The following is an 18007-nucleotide window of genomic DNA, read 5'->3' as shown; positions in this document are numbered from 1 at the left end:
ACACAGGGAACGCAGAGAACTTCCCCGCCACACCCCCGGGGAACACCGGGAGCTTCCGCACGGAACGGAAGCACCCCGAGCGCCCCTCAACACACGGCGGAGGGTATTGCGCATGCGCACAAGGCGGGGCGGTGACACTGCCGTCACCTACCCTGGGGCGCCGCCATCGCCGCGTTCGCGCAGGGGGCCACGGTCGGTGCTGCTCCGCACCCCAGCGTGTTTCCGGGGCACAATCCCCTTCTCAGGATTATGCTATTTGGATAGGGGAGACTGGAGCCTCGCCTCTGCGTCAGACTCAGTACGTCGCCTCTGCGCTGCGGGAGGAGGAGGCGGTGCATGGCATGTCCCCCTCCGTTTCGGAGGGATGGTTCAGCCCGCGAGGGGTACGCCGGGAGCAGCAGAGGCGCTGGGCTGAGCTGGTGTGTGAGGAGGTGTGCGGTGGGGTTGGTGTGGCTGTGTCCTCTGAAATCGAGCGATTACCTCATGTGCGTCTTGTTAGATTTCTTGGACTGTTCGTGCATCTCTGGCGGTCTTCCAAATGTGTATTTTCCCTCTTTTTTTTTTTTTTTTTTCAGATGAAAACAATGGGAGTCGGTCGGTGGCCGGAGCATGCACCAGCGTGACCGAAAGATGTCCCAAGGGACAGCCAAGTGTGCTTGGGTTTTCTTATTAAATGTTTGCTCTGTATAAAACATTACTTAATAGTGAATTCTGAAGTATTTTGCGGAGGTTCATCGCCCTGAAAGGGCCGATGAAGAGCCCCAAGCCCCTGTGGTGAACGCAGCCCAGCTCCCCGAAGGACAAGATGCGTTCTACTGGGGCTCAGAGACTGACATCTAAGCCTCCGTACTCCTCCCCTGGAAAGTTTATCCTGAGTTTGTTGGTTTAAAGTTATGCTGCCCTGCCTTTCCTCCTCCCCTGTTGCTACCTCCTCCTGGAAACTTTGTTGCTGCCGCCCCCTCATTGGTTCATGTGTATCCCTTTCCCAGTTTAATGTGGTTTGCTCCCTTGCGTGCCGCTCAACTCTGTACCGGAGCCCGTTGGCTCCGCCCCTGGAACCCCGTACCCTTCCTTAAAACCCCGGTTCCCTCGTTGCTGCTGGCTTCTCGCCACACGTGCTTGCTCGTGCTGGAATGTTGCCAGAGGGTGATTCGATGCCTTTGCTTTTGCTACCTTGTTAATAAAGAGGCCTCGAACGCCTTCACTCTGGACTCTTCCTTTGCTTACCTGGGGGCTGGAGCCTAGTGATTAGTCCCCCCGCAACTAGCCGCTGCCCTTTGCCTCGGGGATTTTCCCTGCTACGGCAGATCGACCCCCGAGACCGACTGGAGCTGGCCGGAGGGCAGAGATGGAGCTAAGGCTAGGTGAGAGCCAGGGCTAGCGACCTGCCAGTTCAGGGGCTATGCCCCCCAAAAGCTCCTTTTTGACTACAACAGTATTTGTCAGCTGACTAATTGCTCTTTTTCATAATCTGTGACTGAGTTCCCGTACCTAAATTTTGGCCTTTGTGTTGCCCATTCATTCCTGTCCAGAATGAATGTGGTGTCAAAAAAGGCAAACAGGAATTCTTTCTCAAACTATTTTAGGAAGCTGGTTATGTACCTTCCTCCTCTCTGTTTTTGCAAGGACAAAAAAAACCCCAAACAACATGTAGAAATTGTATGATTGAGCAGCTATATAGTAGATTAGATACTTCAGTCTTTTAAAATGAAGAATCTGACACTTCTTAAAACAGAAAAAACTAAAATTATAATGGCCGCTCTTAACATTGTTTAGCTGTCCTATCTATCATGGTTTTTACATCTGCAAGTAATTAGTATATAATTTTTCAGGTTTTCCACGGTGGCCACTAGTTTTTCCATTGTAAAAAAATATTTACAGCTTAATACTCAGGAATATTAAAATCGTCTTAAAGGGGAAAATGTGTCTTCTCTTTGTGAATTTGTAAGTTTGTTATTCAGTATTTAATAATATGTTGTCTGCTCTTTTGCTGGGCTTTCCTTGATGCACTTCTGAAAGTGTAAAATGCACTTCGATATTGTCATATCCCTGCCAGAATCCTTAATGCTAGGAATGCTTCTTACAGGTTTCTAGTGTGTTTTGCTGGACATTCAGGATCTGCCAGAGATAGCCCTGTGTGGTGAAAGCCTCTGAGGATGAGAAGGGCATGTGGGAAAGAGCCACCCAGTGCTGACTGCACAGCTGTGAGTAAAAGTAATTCCTTGTGCAACTCTGTCGTGTAGCTTATACTCTTACAATGAAGCAGGCTTTCTGCTGAAAAGGAGGTTTGCCACTATGACTTAGCAGCAGAAATTAGAACTGAAACAGTGGGAGTGAGATCAGCCTGATGGCCGTACTCTTAGCAACGAGAGTGAAGAGGAAACTGTAAAGTAAAAAGTTTGGTGTGGGTCATTTGTTAAACCAGTGTGTGGCTGCCAGTAGTGTGTCCAAGGACATGAATTTTCACATTTGCTTTTAGAGATGTGATCTTGTGTAGCAGTTCAGAATACAACAATTGAAAATGTTAAGACTTGCAAAAACATGAAAGCTTCGAATCATGTATGCCAGATACTGCTTTGCTGTAAAGTCTTGGAAAAGCCAACACTGTTGAGAAGTTGAGTAGTTCAGGTCAGCCCAGAACGCATTAGTACAAATAAGGCATTAATAAAAACTGCATGCTTTATCAAATCTTTCTTTGTTGGTGAAACTGTGATTTGTGTAGCTACCTACCCAAGGGTGTGACAAGTCATCCAGGTTTTTGAAGCCATAAAACTTCTATGTCAATACTGCAAACCTGGTATAAGAATGGTCTAGTACTACATCACTGTGGTTTTGTTTCTGCTTTTTTCTCAGAAAAAAAAACCCAGATCTTCAGTGAAGTGATAAAACTCCTTCAAGTTGATTACAATGCTTTTGAAAATACTAACATCAGAAACTTTCATCAATGAAATAGGAATATCTACTTGAGCAATACAGATGCACTGAATGCTTTACCCCTGTTGCTGGTAGGAAATGAGCCTGTGAAATTCATCTGTACCTTTAGCACCACTGACACTGGGGACTTCAGCAGGCCTGAAGAGTAAGTTGGGCACTCTTTATGTTAACCTGTTGGACACTGGAAAGAGAAATGTATGTGTAATCCTTTATTAGTAATGTATCCAGTAACCAGGCTGCCAGTATAAAATTGGTAGATCTTGTGTATTATTGGCTTACTGTTCTCAGACTGTTTTATAATGCACAGTCATATTGTATGCATGAGTTAGTACTACAAAGTGTTATTACTCCCACCAGTTACCATCTGAATTCTTGCTTAGGTGGGCAAAGAGCCTCTCTTGCAGGCAGTCTTTTAAAACTAGATTTACACATTTTACCTTTTTGCTTTCTTCCCAAGGGATGAGGAGAAGCTGGTCTTTGTAATTTTCTATCAGTCTTGGGGATTTAAGGGATGTTACTGAAAAGAACTGTGTTGTACATGTGTCCAGTGTCACATTCTGTTTATTTATTTTCCCTAGGAGGATTTGTTAGAACTAGCCTGAGAGGAATGGCTTCTATGCAACACTCCTCCCTAAGAAATAGAAAACTCTGTAAAAAATGGACCATTAAAGCCTCTGTGTAGTAAGACGAAGTGCGTTTAACTGCATTGTGGCAGTATCTGGTATTGTTTGTTTGGACAAAAAAAAAAAAATTATGTTTCTGTTCTCAGAATTTCTGTGTTTCCCAGGCTTTAGTAGGAGTTGCTACTGTTCGACTTCCTCTGTGTTTCTGGTGGGATGCCAATGCACCCCTTTGGATGAAACAAAGCCTAGCAGTTGCTAAGTGGGATGTGATGACTTAAACCATGGCCTCCTGTAGTATTTGGAGATAGTGTTGGCTGAGATTTGTATGGTGGTGAGCAAAAGTAGAAATTTTAAAAGTAGAAATTCAGCAAATCTAGATTTTAAAAATAGCAGGAAAGGTGTTTCTCCAACATGGAGAACACCAAGCTTGTTTTATTGTCACCTTGACCAGCTACATCATACGGTACTTCAACTTAACTTGGAGTGAAATACTTTTGAGATAACTGGAATTGCTGCTTATTTTTTCAGGAAGACTTAAAATATCCAATTTCAGCATTTGGTCTTCTGATAAAATTGATTTATCTTGCAATGTCTAATTCTTTAAGTACTGAATATAAGTGTGCCACTTATACTAATTCTAAGTGTAAGGTTGTTTTTGGTTTGTCAAGAGGGAAGAAGGTTTAGACAAGAGTAATTAATTTTTAGTGATCCAAGATGTAATTATTGGATGCACTTGAAAGTTTAGGATTTTTGTTGGGGATTACATTCCCTGAGGATACCATCTGTTCAGGAGTTTTGCTCATGGGCCTTTGAAGTGTAAGACCGCCAGGAATAGCTTTTTTTAAACTTTAAGAGCAACAGCTCTCAGGTTTTAGGGTGGGGGGTGGGACAACAGAAGATTGGGGTAGAGAGAGGAATAGGTGGGTGCAAGTGTCGCAGATTATTAAATAATAATAATGGTGGTAAATGTGAAGTATGGTGTTAAATGTTAGGACTGCCTTTCATTTTGTGTGACTGGCTAACTGAATTGTACCCTTGAAAAAAACATCAGACTACAAGATCATGCTCAGCAATAAAAATGGAAGAGAAAGGAATAAGGAAGGGAGGGTTCACTCTTATGTTTGTATTCTGGAACAACCTGCTATGTGTACTGAAGCCCTACTTCCCAGGAACTGGGTGGACATCATGTACTGATGTACAAAGTAAATCTTTTGGGTTTGGGTTTCCTTTTTCTTTTGCTTCTGCTTTATTAAACTCCTTTATCTTGACCCACAATGGTTTTTTTTCCGTCTACTTTTCTCCCCCTCCCCCATCCTGTTAAGGAGGGGAGAGATGGAGCAGCTTGGTGGGCACCTGGTGTCCAGCCTAGGTCACCTTACCACAAACTCTTAATCTGGAGAACAAATACAGGAGCAAAATCAGATGCATTAAGGAGAGTGTCTGCTACACTGGCTCTGTATCTGTATGTCTGGTTTGACAGCTTACATAGTCTGCTGTTGCTCTCTGTTGGTTTTTAGGTGAGAAAGGAAACTGGTATAGATGTGCATGGGAAATACAAAGCTTACACTGACAACTTCCTGCTACAAGATAAAATACTTAATCTGGAGAATCTGTATCCTCAAGTGGATTTTAATTGGTACTACACCTGTTTCTACCAGATGGTGGTGTCAAATTAATCTGTGTTTCTGAAGGCTTTGCTCCTTTGTGTAATGTAAATAAGACACACAGGCAACCATGGAATGCCCTAAAAATTCAAGTTTTACTTGACTTTTAAATAACCTGGACACAAGTATTGACACAGCCATCTCTCAAACTCAATTTAAAATAAAGCCCACAGTTGCTTCATGAATACTTAATGTACACAGAACAAAGGTATCACATTGGTAGGTCCATGTATGTTGTTTTCAAACACCTTTCAAGGGAGTTTTGAATTAAACAGATCTTTCCAAAGAAAACATGCTCTTTATTCAGTTCAGTATTTACCTGTATAGAGGGAATGGATTTGGCAACTTAAATGGTAATGACTTTTCAACCAACATCATCAATATCATGAGCTTGATTAGAATGAGCAAAGTTAGTGATACTGGTAAGAGGTGCAGTGTAGAAAACAGCAGGTCAAGGCTGGTTCCTAATGAACAAACCCAACCAAGCAAGAGAACCAATACAGGATATACAAAAATGCTTTTGTGCTGTGGTAAGCAAGCCCTCTATTGTATAAAATACATGTTTTGCAAAAGGTTGTACAACTATGTTGTAGTTGTTGCTAATTAGTGAGAGAGTTCTATAATTTACCAATGCTTAGCACTTATGGGAGTCTCAGAAGAGGTAAAGGCAGAGGCACAAAGTTAAAATTGTTGGCCTGAGATCAGTTCAGAATTAGGATGAGAATGCCTCAAATACCAGTCCTTTGTCCAAGTGAGCATGGGTCTGTATGGCATTCAACCCCAGGGTAAACTTTTCCTGACACAGTTAGGCATCTCATGTCTTTTGCCTTACTCATCAGGATGTACAAGTATTTCAGACTGACATCCAGACTCAGGATCTGAAATTGCAACTGCCTCTAGGCAGTGAATGCCCCAGGAGAGGTGGGGAAGGGTAGCAGCAGTGCCGAAGGCAAGGTGTAGCTGAGAGCTGTAAGGGACTGGTCACTTAGACATGTAGAGCTGGTTTAGGTCTACAAAGCATAGCTGTGCCACAGTTAGTACTCTCAGTGATTGATCACTTGTGTGTGTCTCTATCAAAAAGATATAAGAAAAGTGCTTTTCCTCAAATGATTGAGGAAAAGAAGTCTGAAGGGAAAGGAGGGAGGATCACATATATGGAAGCAATTTCCTTTTCTACGCTATTAGCTGACAGGGATGTCCTTGTTGAAAGCTTTGCCTTGTTACGGCACAGAAAATGTGTAATAGAGGCATTTTAATTTTAGTCTTTCTTTTGTGGATACAAAACTCTATTGTAGTGGCCCAGGCTACTATCAGACTTGCTAAAACCCTGCTTCCTACATAGTCTCATCAGATAGAACACCACTAACTCAAATCCAGGGCCCTTTCTGTAAATTTCTCATTTAAATGCAAAGAAATTGGCTTGATTATGAAACAACTCTCCAGTGACTTGAGAACTGAAACCTTTCACTATTAGACTAGACAGAAGCCTGTTTTATGATGTAGTGCAGTAAAATACCACACACTTGGATGACGGTATTCAGCAGTAACACACAAAAGCCCACAGGAAGATGACAGCATATGGAAACATGAGGTTGGATATAAACCTCCTTCTTGATCAATATTTAAAGATTGGCAAGACAGGAACACTATGTACAGGTAATTTTCAAATATTAACAACATAAATCCTCCTGCAGTAGTAGGTATGTGTGTCCTAGGTTGCGATATTGATGTAGTTAAGTATTCTATTACCACCAGCTGTGGGCCATTAGCTGCTATCACCCACTCCGGATGACAGGCAATGGGCCATCCGTTAGCTGTTACCAGCTGCTAGGATAACAGGCAATGGGCCATCCGTTAGCTGTTACCAGCTGCTAACGACCCACCCAGCATGACAGGCAATGGGCCATCAGGGACCCACCGTGTGACTCATGGACTTATCTCATCCCATTGTGAGATGCTCTGCCCAGGAGAGAGGAGCCAGGTGTTCCCACCTGGATATAACCTGGCCTTGGAACTGCCTGAGCTAGCCCTGTCTACTGGGTTCCCAGAGGACGAGAACTACCACTGGATCTTCAGCTGGAGACTAGACCTTCACAGGATCACCACTTCAACTGGACTACTTCAGCTGGACTGCTACTACCACCCTAACAGGGTGTTAGGTTGTATCTGACTTTGTCAGTACTTTTCCTTGTATTATTTCACTTATTTTTAATTTCAATCTTGACTTGTGATCTTCCACTGGTTTGTTTTCAAACCAAGACATATTTTGGCGCCCAACGTGGGGCACGACCTGGGGAAACTCAGAAATCCTATCACCATGATGGTCAGCTTATCTATATGGGTGCTGTATCTCGCTCTCTATATTTTTCCTCAAATGGAAAACTATCTGCCTGTCGTATTGGTCCTGTTGCAACCAGGGAATGGCATGAAAATTGCTCTACTGGTTTATTATGCCTATTGCATGGTAACCTGTGAGGCGATGAATACCATTCGGAATATATACTCGACTTTGTCTGCCTGGCCTAACCTGAGCTGCTACGTCTGGGACCTCCTTGGCAATCGCACCCACCCTCTGGGGCTAGGAGGAGAGAGCGGTTTCTTCCAGCCTTTCAGGTCAGGCACTGCCATTTTTGACAATATTGAGTTCCCTCTAGATGCTAAGGATGGCATAATCTTTTTGTCAGTTCTGTTTTCTTTGATCAGCATTGTGTATATCTTGCTGAAGATCAGAACAATACTTAGTGTGGTACAGCGTCTTCTTGAAGAGGAGGAGAAAAGAAACAAGCCAGCAGGCACTTTGTCCACGCAAACTGCCACTAAGAGGAAAGGAAGCAAAGGAGCAGTCAATGTCTCAACACAGACCATTGCCGAATCAGAACAGCCAAAGCCAGTAGCGGTTGCCCCTGTCCAGAAAAAGAAATCCAAGAGCAAATCAGTCCGCACAGCAACTGATGAGGATGCGGCAGGACCATCTCACCAAGCAGAAGAGACAGAGCCGGAGATAATCACTCGCTCTCTATCCCTGGGGGAGCTGCGTGACCTACGGAGGGAATTCACCCGGCAGGCGAATGAGTCCATCTTGACCTGGCTGCTCCGCATCTGGGACGCCGCAGCTAATGACACTATTCTGGATAGAAGTGAGGCCAGACAACTGGGATCCCTGTCTCAGGATGTAGTCATTGACCAGAGGATTGGGAAAACCCAGGAAACTCTCAGCCTCTGGCGGCGATTGCTGCTGAGTGTACGGGACAGATACCTGTGCAAAGAAGACCTCCAAATGCACCAAAGGAAATGGAACACAATAGAACAAGGTATCCGATGCCTGAGGGAATTGGCCGTGCTAGAGATCATTTTCTCAGACAACGAGAGATTCCCCAAGAGCCCAGATAATGTCCGGTGCACTTCACAAATGTGGCTAAGATTCGCGCGGCTCAGACCAGAGATATACTCTCGTTACCTGGCAACACTGCAGTAGAAGGAAGGCGAAAACCAAGTAGGCGTGTTAGCAAACAAACTGAGAATTTATGAGGACACTGTCACTGCTCCACTACGCACCCAGGTCTCATCGGTAGAAACAAACCTGGCCGAGCAAGTCCGGAGCTTAATTGAAGAGAGCCATCAGAAACTAAAGAAAGAGCTCACAGAAAGATTTTTCCATGCCACACCAAAACCAACCCGAGTCTCTGCCATCAGGAGCAGACGTACTCCAGTCAGGAAAAGAAAACTAACTCCACGACGTGACCTCTGGTTTTTCCTTCAAGAACATGAAGAAGACATGAGGAAGTGGGATAGGAAACCCACCTCCACCTTAGCAGCCCGGGTACGTGAACTGAAAAAGGAAACATCCACTTCAGGAAGCTCATCTAAGTACAATACTGCCCCAGTCTCTTGTGAACAAAACTCCAGACAGAATGAAAGCGATAATATGACTGATCCTCTTGAAGGAACCTCAGGAACACATTTACAGGAGAAGAACATCGTGCACCAAAAACAGGATTAGAGGAGCCCTGCCTCTAGCCAAGTAGAGAAAAGGGATAATCGGATCTATTGGACTGTGTGGATCCGATGGCCTGGCACGTCTGACCCACAAAGATACACGGCTTTGGTTGACACCGGCGCTCAGTGCACCCTGATGCCATCGAGGTATGTGAAGACCGAATCCATTTCTATTTCTGGAGTGACAAGAAGATCCCAGCAGCTGACTGTACTGGAAGCTGAAGTGAGTTTAACTGAGAATGAGTGGCAGAAACACCCCATTGTGACTGGTCCAGACGCCCCATGCATCCTCGGCATAAATTATCTCAAGAGTGGATATTTCAAGGACCCAAAGGGACATCGCTGGGCTTTTGAGATAGCAGCCGTAGAGACGAAAGACATAAGACAACTGAATACCCTGCCCGGTCTCTCAGATAACCCATCTGCTGTAAGACTACTGAGAATTGAAGAACAGCGGGTACCAATTGCTACAGCAACAGTGCATCGCCGGCAATACCGCACTAACAGAGACTCTGTAGCCCCCATCCATAAGATGATTCGGGATCTAGAGAGCCAAAAAGTAGTCAGCAAGGCTCACTCACCCTTTAACAGCCCTATATAGCCGGTGCGTAAGTCCAGTGAAGAATAGAGACTGACGGTGGATTACCGTGGCCTGAATGAAGTCACACCACCACTGAGTGCTGCTGTACCAGACATGTTGAAACTTCAGTACGAGCTAGAATCCAAGGCAGCAAAGTGGTATGCGACCATCGACATTGCCAATGCCTTTTTCTCCATTCCTCTGGCAGCAGAGTGCAGGCCTCAGTTTGCTTTCACCTGGAGAGGTGTGCAGTACACGTGGAACCGACTGCCCCAGGGGTGGAAGCACAGTCCCACCATCTGCCATGGACTGATCCAGGCTGCACTAGAAAAGGGTGAGGCTCCAGAACATCTGCAATATATTGATGACATCATTGTGTGGGGGGACACAGCAACGGAAGTATTTGGGAAAGGAGAGAAAATCATCAGAATTCTCCTGGAAGCCGGTTTTGCCATCAAAAAGAGTAAAGTCAAGAGACCTGCCCGAGAAATCCAGTTCCTGAGAGTAAAGTGGCAAGACGGACGACGTCAGATTCCTTCTGAGGTCATCAATAAAATCATCGCGATGTCTCCACCAACCAACAAGAAAGAGACGCAAGCTTTCCTAGGCGCCATAGGCTTTTGGAGAATGCACATCCCTGAGTATAGCCAGATCGTAAGTCCTCTCTACCTCATAACCCGCAAAAAGAATGATTTCCACTGGGGCCCTGAACAGCAGCAAGCCTTCACCCAGATCAAACAGGAGATCGCTCATGCGGTAGCCCTTGGCCCAGTCAGGACAAGACCAAAGGTAAAGAATGTGCTTTACTCTGCAGCCGGGAGCCATGGTCTGTCCTGGAGCCTTTGGCAGAAGGTGCCTGGTGAGACCCGAGGTCAACCACTGAGATTCTAGAGTCGAAGTTACAGAGGGTCTGAAGTCAACTACACTCCCACCGAGAAAGAAATCTTAGCAGCTTACGAAAGAGTCCAAGCCGCCTCAGAGGTGATTGGCACAGAAACACAACTTCTCCTTGCACCCCGACTGCCAGTGCTGGGGTGGATGTTCAAGGGAAGGGTTCCCTCTACCCACCATGCCACTGATGCCACGTGGAGCAAATGAATTGCCCTCATCACACAGCGCGCCCGTATTGGAAACCCGAATCGCCCTGAGATTCTAAAAATCATAACAAACTGGCCTGAAGATGAGACTTTTAAATTATCTTCAGAAGAAGCAGAAGAGAAAGTAGCACGTGCCGAGGAAGCACCCCCGTATAACGAGCTGCCGGAGAGTAAAAGACGCTATGCCCTCTTCACCGATGGTTCCTGCCGAATTGTAGGCGCAGATCAGAAATGAAAAGCTGCAGTATAGAGCCCCACACAACGAGCTGTACAAGCTACCGAGAGACAAGGTGGATCGAGTCAGGTCGCAGAGCTTAAAGCCATCCAACTGGCTTTAAATATTGCCGAACGAGAGAAATAGCCAAAGCTCTATCTCTACACTGACTCCTGGATAGTAACCAACGCGCTATGGGGATGGTTAAATCGCTGGAGAAAAGCTAACTGGCAGCGCAGAAGAAAACCCATCTGGGCCACTGAGATTTGACAAGACACCGCCGCCCGGGCAGAAAAGCTGACCGTAAAAGTTCGACACGTGGATGCACATGTACCTAAGAGTCGGGCTAATGAAGAGCATCGTAACAACAAGCAGGTGGACCGAGCTGCCAAGGTGGAAGTGTCACAGGTAGATCTGGACTGGCAGCACAAAGGAGAATTATTTCTAGCTCGTTGAGCCCATGATGCCTCTGGTCATCAAGAGAGAAATGCAACATACAAGTGGGCTCGTGACCGAGGGGTAGACTTGACCATAGACAACATCTCACAGGTCATCCACAGCTGTGAAACTTGTGCTACAATCAAACAGGCCAAGCGGGTGAAACCTCTGTACTATAGTAGACGATAGTCAAAGTACAGGTATGGAGAAGTATGGCAAGTTGACTACATCACACTTCCCCAAACCCGCCAAGGAAAGCGCTACGTGTTAACCATGGTGAAAGCAACCACAGGATGGTTAGAGACCTACCCTGTGCCTCATGCTACTGCCCAGAACACCATCTTAAGTCTAGAAAAGCAAGTCCTGTAGAAACATGGTACCCCTGAGAGAATCAAATCTGACAATGAAACCCATTTCAAGAATGGCCTCATAAGCACCTAGGCTAGAGAACACAGAATTGAATAGATATACCACATCCCCTATCATGCACCAGCTGCCGGGAAAGTTGAACGGTGCAACAGACTACTTAAGACAACTTTGAAAGCACTTAGCGAGGGAACCTTCAAAAATTGAGAACTGAACTTAGCAAAGGCCACCTAGATGGTTAACACAAAGAGTTCTATCAATCGAGCCAGTCCTGCCGAGTCCAAACCTTTGCACACAGTAAATGGAGATAAAGTCCCTGTGGTACACGTAAGAGGTTTTTTAAAAAAGACTGTTTAAATTAGTCCCACCTCAGGCAAAGGCAAACCCATCCGTAGAGTGGTTTTTGCCCAAGGACCTGGTTATACTTAGTGGGTGATGCAGGCAGATGGAGAAACCCGTTGTGTCCCACAAGGAGACCTTATCTTAAGTGAAAACTATGTAGTTGGTAATAGAATAAGGGGTAGATAATGTCCTAAGTTGCGATATTGATGTAGTTAAGTATTCTATTACCACCAGCTGTGGGCCATTAGCTGCTATCACCCACTCCAGATGACAGGCAATGAGCCATCCGTTAGCTGTTACCAGCTGCTAGGATAACAGGCAATGGGCCATCCGTTAGCTGTTACCAGCTGCTAATGACCCGCCCTGCATGACAGGCAATGGGCCATCAGGGACCCACCATGTGACTCATGGACTTATCTCATCCCATTGTGAGATGCTCTGCCCAGGAGAGAGGAGCCAGGTGTTCCCACCTGGATATAACCTGACCTTGAAACTGCCTGAGCTAGCCCTGTCTACTGGGTTCCCAGAGGACGAGAACTACCACTAGATCTTCAGCTGGAGACTAGACCTTCACAGGATCACCACTTCAACTGGACTACTTCAGCTGAACTGCTACTACCACCCTAACAGGGTGTTAGGTTGTATCTGACTTTGTCAGTACTTTTCCTTGTATTATTTCACTTATTTTTAATTTCAATCTTGACTTGTAATCTTCCACTGGTTTGTTTTCAAACCAAGACAATGTGCTACTTCCCTGTGCCTGGGTAAGGATAGCAGATTAATGGTAATGATTTAGAAAGCAGCAAGTTACAAGCAAGTGCGTAATTTTCCAAGTTGGAACACCTCAGAGAAACGAGGAGTGGCTTTCATTGCAGACACTCTAGCAGTAAGTAGTTCTTATGTAGTTTGTCATACTTCAGTAGTTTTCCAAAAGATTGTGATGCTCTCAATTAAGCCATAGTCATGTTTTTTCTAGGGGATGGTCAGGGGTTTTTATTATGGTTTGGGTTTTTGTGGTTTGGGGTTTTTTTGTTTGGTTGGTTTTTGGGGTTTTTGTTTGGTTTTGTTTGGGCTTTATTTAACTGTTGTTTGTGACAATACTACACAAGGTCATAAACAGATACTAAAGGATCACCTTAAGTTGGAGCAATGAAAGTGAAACCATTTAACAAACTTACAAAACTGAGCAAATACTTTAACCCAAGCCAAACAATGTTCTAGAAATAAATCCATAGTAAATTTTAAAAATGCTGAAGAACCACCATGAAAATGGAATTTTTACTATAGTTGAGTTCTAACTCTCTTCTTCCCATATATTTGCTCACTGAGCCTGTAGAAGCAGAGCTGTCCCAAGTAGATGACCAAAGAAAAGTATTTATTAAAGTGAATTTGCCTTCCCTGGCGGGATGCAGCATTTCCTGACCTGCAGACCAATCCATACTGTGATAGGAACATACAAGCTGTACAGCTGTCACCCTGGCTAGCAACACACACCTGACCACCTCAGACCATGAAACAACAAAGAATCAAAAAATGAAGTGGAAAATTAAACAAAATGTAGGTATCACTTACCAGTTTAGCCAATTAAAATGTGTACTAGTAAACCCATGCCCCTTGTAAAGTGTGACTTAGACACCTTATGCTAACTCCAGTTCTCAAGCAGTGTTGATTTTCTGACAGGTCTGCAGGTCCCTGGTGTTGCTGGAACTGGAAGACACAAGATCACTGCAAATCTCTGTGGGTCATGGGGGTTGAGTGTAGGGAGGACAGATGAGGAAAGGCACGTGAGCTGCTACACCTTTTTACAATGCTGTTTGACAAATTCAATATTGAGTTTGACAATTACACTTAGCAAAAATTACTTTCACAACACAAAGGACTTTGCTAAACTCCCTACTAAGTCAGCAACATCTGAAGGCTCATCCATGTGCTGACTGCGGACAAATGGGAGGCAGAGAAATGATTTTCAGGTATTTGTATGAAGTGACAGGACAAGAGAAGAGCCAGACATCACTTCAGATATGTATTAGTAAATAACCTACTCAATGTGCAGTATCAGGAAAACTTAGTATTCCTACCATGACAATAGAAAAAAAATTATAGTTATCACACCCAAAATACTGCCTTTCTCATTTTAACATAGTAGAAATGGCTCAGAGAAAAGTGTCAGATTATTTAATATGAAAAGAAATTTAGGCAGATTTTGCTAATCTAGTAAAAAAAAAAAAAAGCTATTTGCTAGCTGTCTTAAATACCACTCCACAAGTTTCATTTAATCAGCACTGAAGTGCCTTGCTAAGCAGTCTTAATACAGTGGGTCAGTTTATATTCCCCGGTTTCCAGTGTGCTTTACCAGAAATTGGTAAATGCATTTCTCTGGTATGGAATGTTCATTTAAACAGTCCCTCTACACAAAAAGACATTCAAAATTTAGAATGCTTAAGCCTGCCCAAAGGAAAGCAAATCTGTATCACCTGTGGAACTCACTGCTACAGCGTGTTACAGAGTCTATTGTTTTTGAGCTGAAATGGGTTGAGTCAAAATTTGTATTAACAACATGAGCATCTGTTACTGTGCTAGACTAAAATAAACCTTGTAAGAGCTATCTGTCCTTATGTCTCAGGACATAAGTTGATCCCCATATAACATTGTGAAGATAATTTCCCCATATCACACTGTATTGCACAATTGACCAAAATATGACTGTTTTACATATCTTGAAGCATCTAGTCCTGATCATGTCAGTTAACAGTCACTTTTTGGAACAAGGCCATTCAGTTAGAGAGCAGGCCAAGAAGCCTGTTTTGTTGCAGCAATTTGTTGTTGTTGTTGTTCATTTTTGGAAATGTAATTGCTGATCTTTCGATTTTGCAAGACTTTTCTTTTTGGTTGTCTATTAGGCAGCTTGTCCTCAATCAGTCACACCACTAGAATGGTGTTGGTGATAAAAGCATTGTTTGGAGTTCCCAGCAAGCAGGCTGCACTTCCAGGTGTCCTGAAGAAATGACTACCACGTTGACTTCAGTTCCTTCCCTTGCACACATAAACTAACTCTCACTTTCCAAAGACCAAAATCCATTCACCATTATGAATTCATCAGTCAAGTGTCCACCTTGAAGTGTGACACCTGTACAGTTTTCATGACCTTAGTGGTGGGTTTTCCATTATTACTGGATAACAGAGATGTTTCTTCTATTAAGCTATCTTTAGATCCGTTCTGTTTCTGAAGAGAAAAAATGTAAAATTTTGTTGAAAAGATACAGCAAATTTAAACATTGTATTTTGCTAACTGTTGGTATGAAAGCCTTAGGCTATGAGTATAGCACTTTATATATACTTATATATACACACACCAGGAATATTAAAGTCTCTGTATTTATTTGATCAAACAGAACTTTTTTTCCCCTCTCTGCCTGCCACCTGCTGGCCCTTTGTGCTATTGCCTATTGAGGAAATTCCATGATTAATTATTTGATATTAGCAAAACACTGCAAGCAAACACTCACAAGGAACTAATGGCCACTGTTAAGAGGGAGCCTGGGGCAGAGGGGAAAAAGGTGTTTGTAGACACTGAACATTTTAACATTAATTGTATGGCAAGGTAGGTATCTGGAATTCTCCCTTCCATGTTTTGTTTCTCTTTTTGTGTGCTTGTACAAAAGACCTGCAGAGTGTTTTTGAACAGAATCTGCTTCTCACATTTGGAGTTCAATCACACTATCAAAACTGAGAGTTCAATAACACTATCAAAATTGAGAGATACGGTAGTATATTATGAAAGACACTGATTAAGTTAGACTAAGAAAAGACAAGTTCTCTCTTTTTTAGATGTCAATAGCATAAAATAATATTCAGGGTTGGGGAGGCAAAGGAAAAGAAAATAAGCAATGTCTCAAGCCCGAGCAACAAAACTCTTAAGTCAACCTCTAAAAGGGTGAATAAATGATGTCATTACAGCCATGTCACAACCACATCTGCATATTTTAAGAAGTTGTGAAAGTCACTTTTCCTTCTGTGAGGAGCAGGGATGCATCTTAAGGATGCGTCAAACTAGGAATGAGTTCTCCAGCAGCAGAAGCAGAGGGTTTTCACAGGGGTATATGCTACAGAGCTATATGTATTTGAAGTACAAATAAAGTGTAAGTCTAAGTAAAATACAAAAATTCAATTCACACTGCTGCTGAAAAATGTCATCTTTACTTTTCACTGAAAAACAAAGACTGTCTTAAATAAAGCACTAGAGCCCTACTTCTCCCTCAAATAAAAAGGAAAATTGCAAAGGAAGTACAATCGCTAACCTGTTGAATCAACTGGATGCTGGGACCTTTCCCATCTGAAGATCGTGTGACAGGCAGTGGAGGGACCAGATCAGTTTTGACACTAGAATTGTAAGATCACAAAATGGGTATTGCTTTAATGAAGTAAACTGTAACTGTGCAGAGGAAGAACAATGAAACTGACACAGAGAGCCCTGCAGATCTGAAAGGTTTTTATCACCTGACTTTAGACATCTGAAAGATGTCATGCTGATCCTCAGTGGGCACCTTCAGGGCATAGCCCATCCCATCCCTGTCTGCTCCTGTTATTCAGAAGCAGCCGAAATTGATTCGACATCATTGAATCACAAAATGGTTTGGTTTGGAAAGGACATTTAAGATCATCCAGTTCTGCCTCCTGCCATGGGCAGGGACGCCTTCCACTATCCCAGTCCATCCAACCTGGCCTTGAACACCTCCAGGGATGGGGCAGCCACAGCTTCTCTGGGCAACCTGTGCCAGGGCCTCACCACCCTCACAGCAAAGACAAGTCTCCCCTGAAGTGGTGGTGCCACACCTCCTTCCGGGTGCTATCCAGATAAAACTAGCCTTCCAGGTGCGGACTGCTTTTCATGTTGTTAAGGCCTTGCTACAATTGAGAATGTGCTGTCACCTTTTCCACTCGTAAGTACTCTTCAGTCTTCTAGGAAAGACTGATCCACCCACTCATGAAGAAGGTTGTACTAGAGTTCCCATGAAACAAATTACAGAGTTAATACAGACAGCATCTTAATTCTATCAAGGATGAAGGTATTTGGAAAGCAACTCAGGAATTCTCATCCCCTAGGCAATTTCATGACCTACCACTAAAGACCAAGACAGATTTATTTCAGCCTTTTCAGTTTTTCCTCCTTCCAACTGGATCAAGAAAGCCACTGCGGCCCAGAACAGACCATAATTGGTTTTGGAGTTGTTTCATTAATTTCTAGCTCTGAACACACACTCTGTAGAGGATTGCCTGAACTCTGTGCCACCAACAAGCCACGTTCAAGCTGCTTCTTATCATGATGATCTCTAAACAACTTTTGGGCTGCACAAGACTAGCCCAGTGCTAATAACTAGGTCCACATACTTCACTTCAGACAGAACAGATCTCTCCCCATCGGAGCACTGGGAGCGCCGGTACTGCCGGTAGCTGCGAGGGGAATGCGAGTGCCGGATGCGGATCGGGTCACCTTGAGTCCTAAGGGAGACACAGAATTCACAACAGTGGGTTGGTAAACCAGATCTTTGGCACAAAACATAAATTCAACTACAGACAGAGACGTCCTCCCATTTCTAACTAAAGTGTAACAGATGGCTTCTTGCACTGGCTGAATTTAAAGGGCTCATGCTTTTTTTTTTAAAAGTCTGTGCTTGGAATTCAATTCTTTAGGAGAGTAAAGGTCACAAACTCACCTGCCCAGGTTTGAGAATGAAATTTTAATCAAGAATGCA

At 43.9% G+C, this 18007-nt stretch overlaps 2 protein-coding genes and 1 non-coding gene across 8 annotated transcripts in view; 2 read left to right on the top strand and 1 right to left on the bottom strand.

Moving 5' to 3' along the window:
* Window positions 1–82: 82 nt before the first annotated feature.
* LOC146424345 (uncharacterized) lies at window positions 83–2204 on the top strand. The gene is made up of 3 exons (XM_085043504.1): window positions 83–383; window positions 576–650; window positions 2087–2204. Exons 1-3 carry the CDS (start codon window positions 113–115, stop codon window positions 2092–2094), a joined length of 354 nt encoding a protein of 117 aa, XP_084899630.1. The 5' UTR covers window positions 83–112; the 3' UTR covers window positions 2095–2204.
* On the top strand, window positions 1501–1633 carry LOC146424346 (small nucleolar RNA SNORA13). The gene has a single exon (XR_014847120.1). It is a non-coding gene; the product is annotated as a small nucleolar RNA SNORA13 (small nucleolar RNA).
* Window positions 2205–5297: 3093 nt separating the features above from the next.
* EPB41L4A (erythrocyte membrane protein band 4.1 like 4A) overlaps window positions 5298–18007 on the bottom strand; it is a 123394-nt gene continuing 110684 nt past the window's right edge. For 4 of the 6 annotated variants that reach the window (XM_085043499.1, XM_085043501.1, XM_085043500.1 and 1 more), the window contains 3 exons: window positions 17643–17753; window positions 16553–16634; window positions 13600–15477 (listed from right to left, as the gene is read on the bottom strand). In XM_085043499.1, coding sequence (XP_084899625.1) covers window positions 15355–15477; window positions 16553–16634; window positions 17643–17753 — 316 coding nt within the window. In that variant the 3' untranslated portion in view covers window positions 13600–15354. Of the gene's footprint in view, window positions 6933–13004; window positions 15478–16552; window positions 16635–17642; window positions 17754–18007 lie in introns of those variants that run through there. The other 2 variants (XR_014847056.1, XR_014847057.1) reach the window with 1 other exon arrangement.

This window comes from Lichenostomus cassidix, chromosome Z, assembly GCF_008360975.1.
Source record: "Lichenostomus cassidix isolate B80296 chromosome Z, HeHo_3.0, whole genome shotgun sequence".
In the NCBI taxonomy this organism is placed as follows: Eukaryota; Metazoa; Chordata; class Aves; order Passeriformes; family Meliphagidae; genus Lichenostomus; species Lichenostomus cassidix.
This window is presented reverse-complemented; position numbering and strand designations above follow the sequence as displayed.

Bases quoted from the DNA above. Each gene is read 5' to 3' on its own strand.
- LOC146424345 (XM_085043504.1), top strand. From the start codon at position 113: ATGCGCACAAGGCGGGGCGGTGACACTGCCGTCACCTACCCTGGGGCG. The intron at 384-575 runs GTACGCCGGGAG...TTTTTTTTTCAG, and splicing joins GATGGTTCAGCCCGCGAGGG to ATGAAAACAATGGGAGTCGG.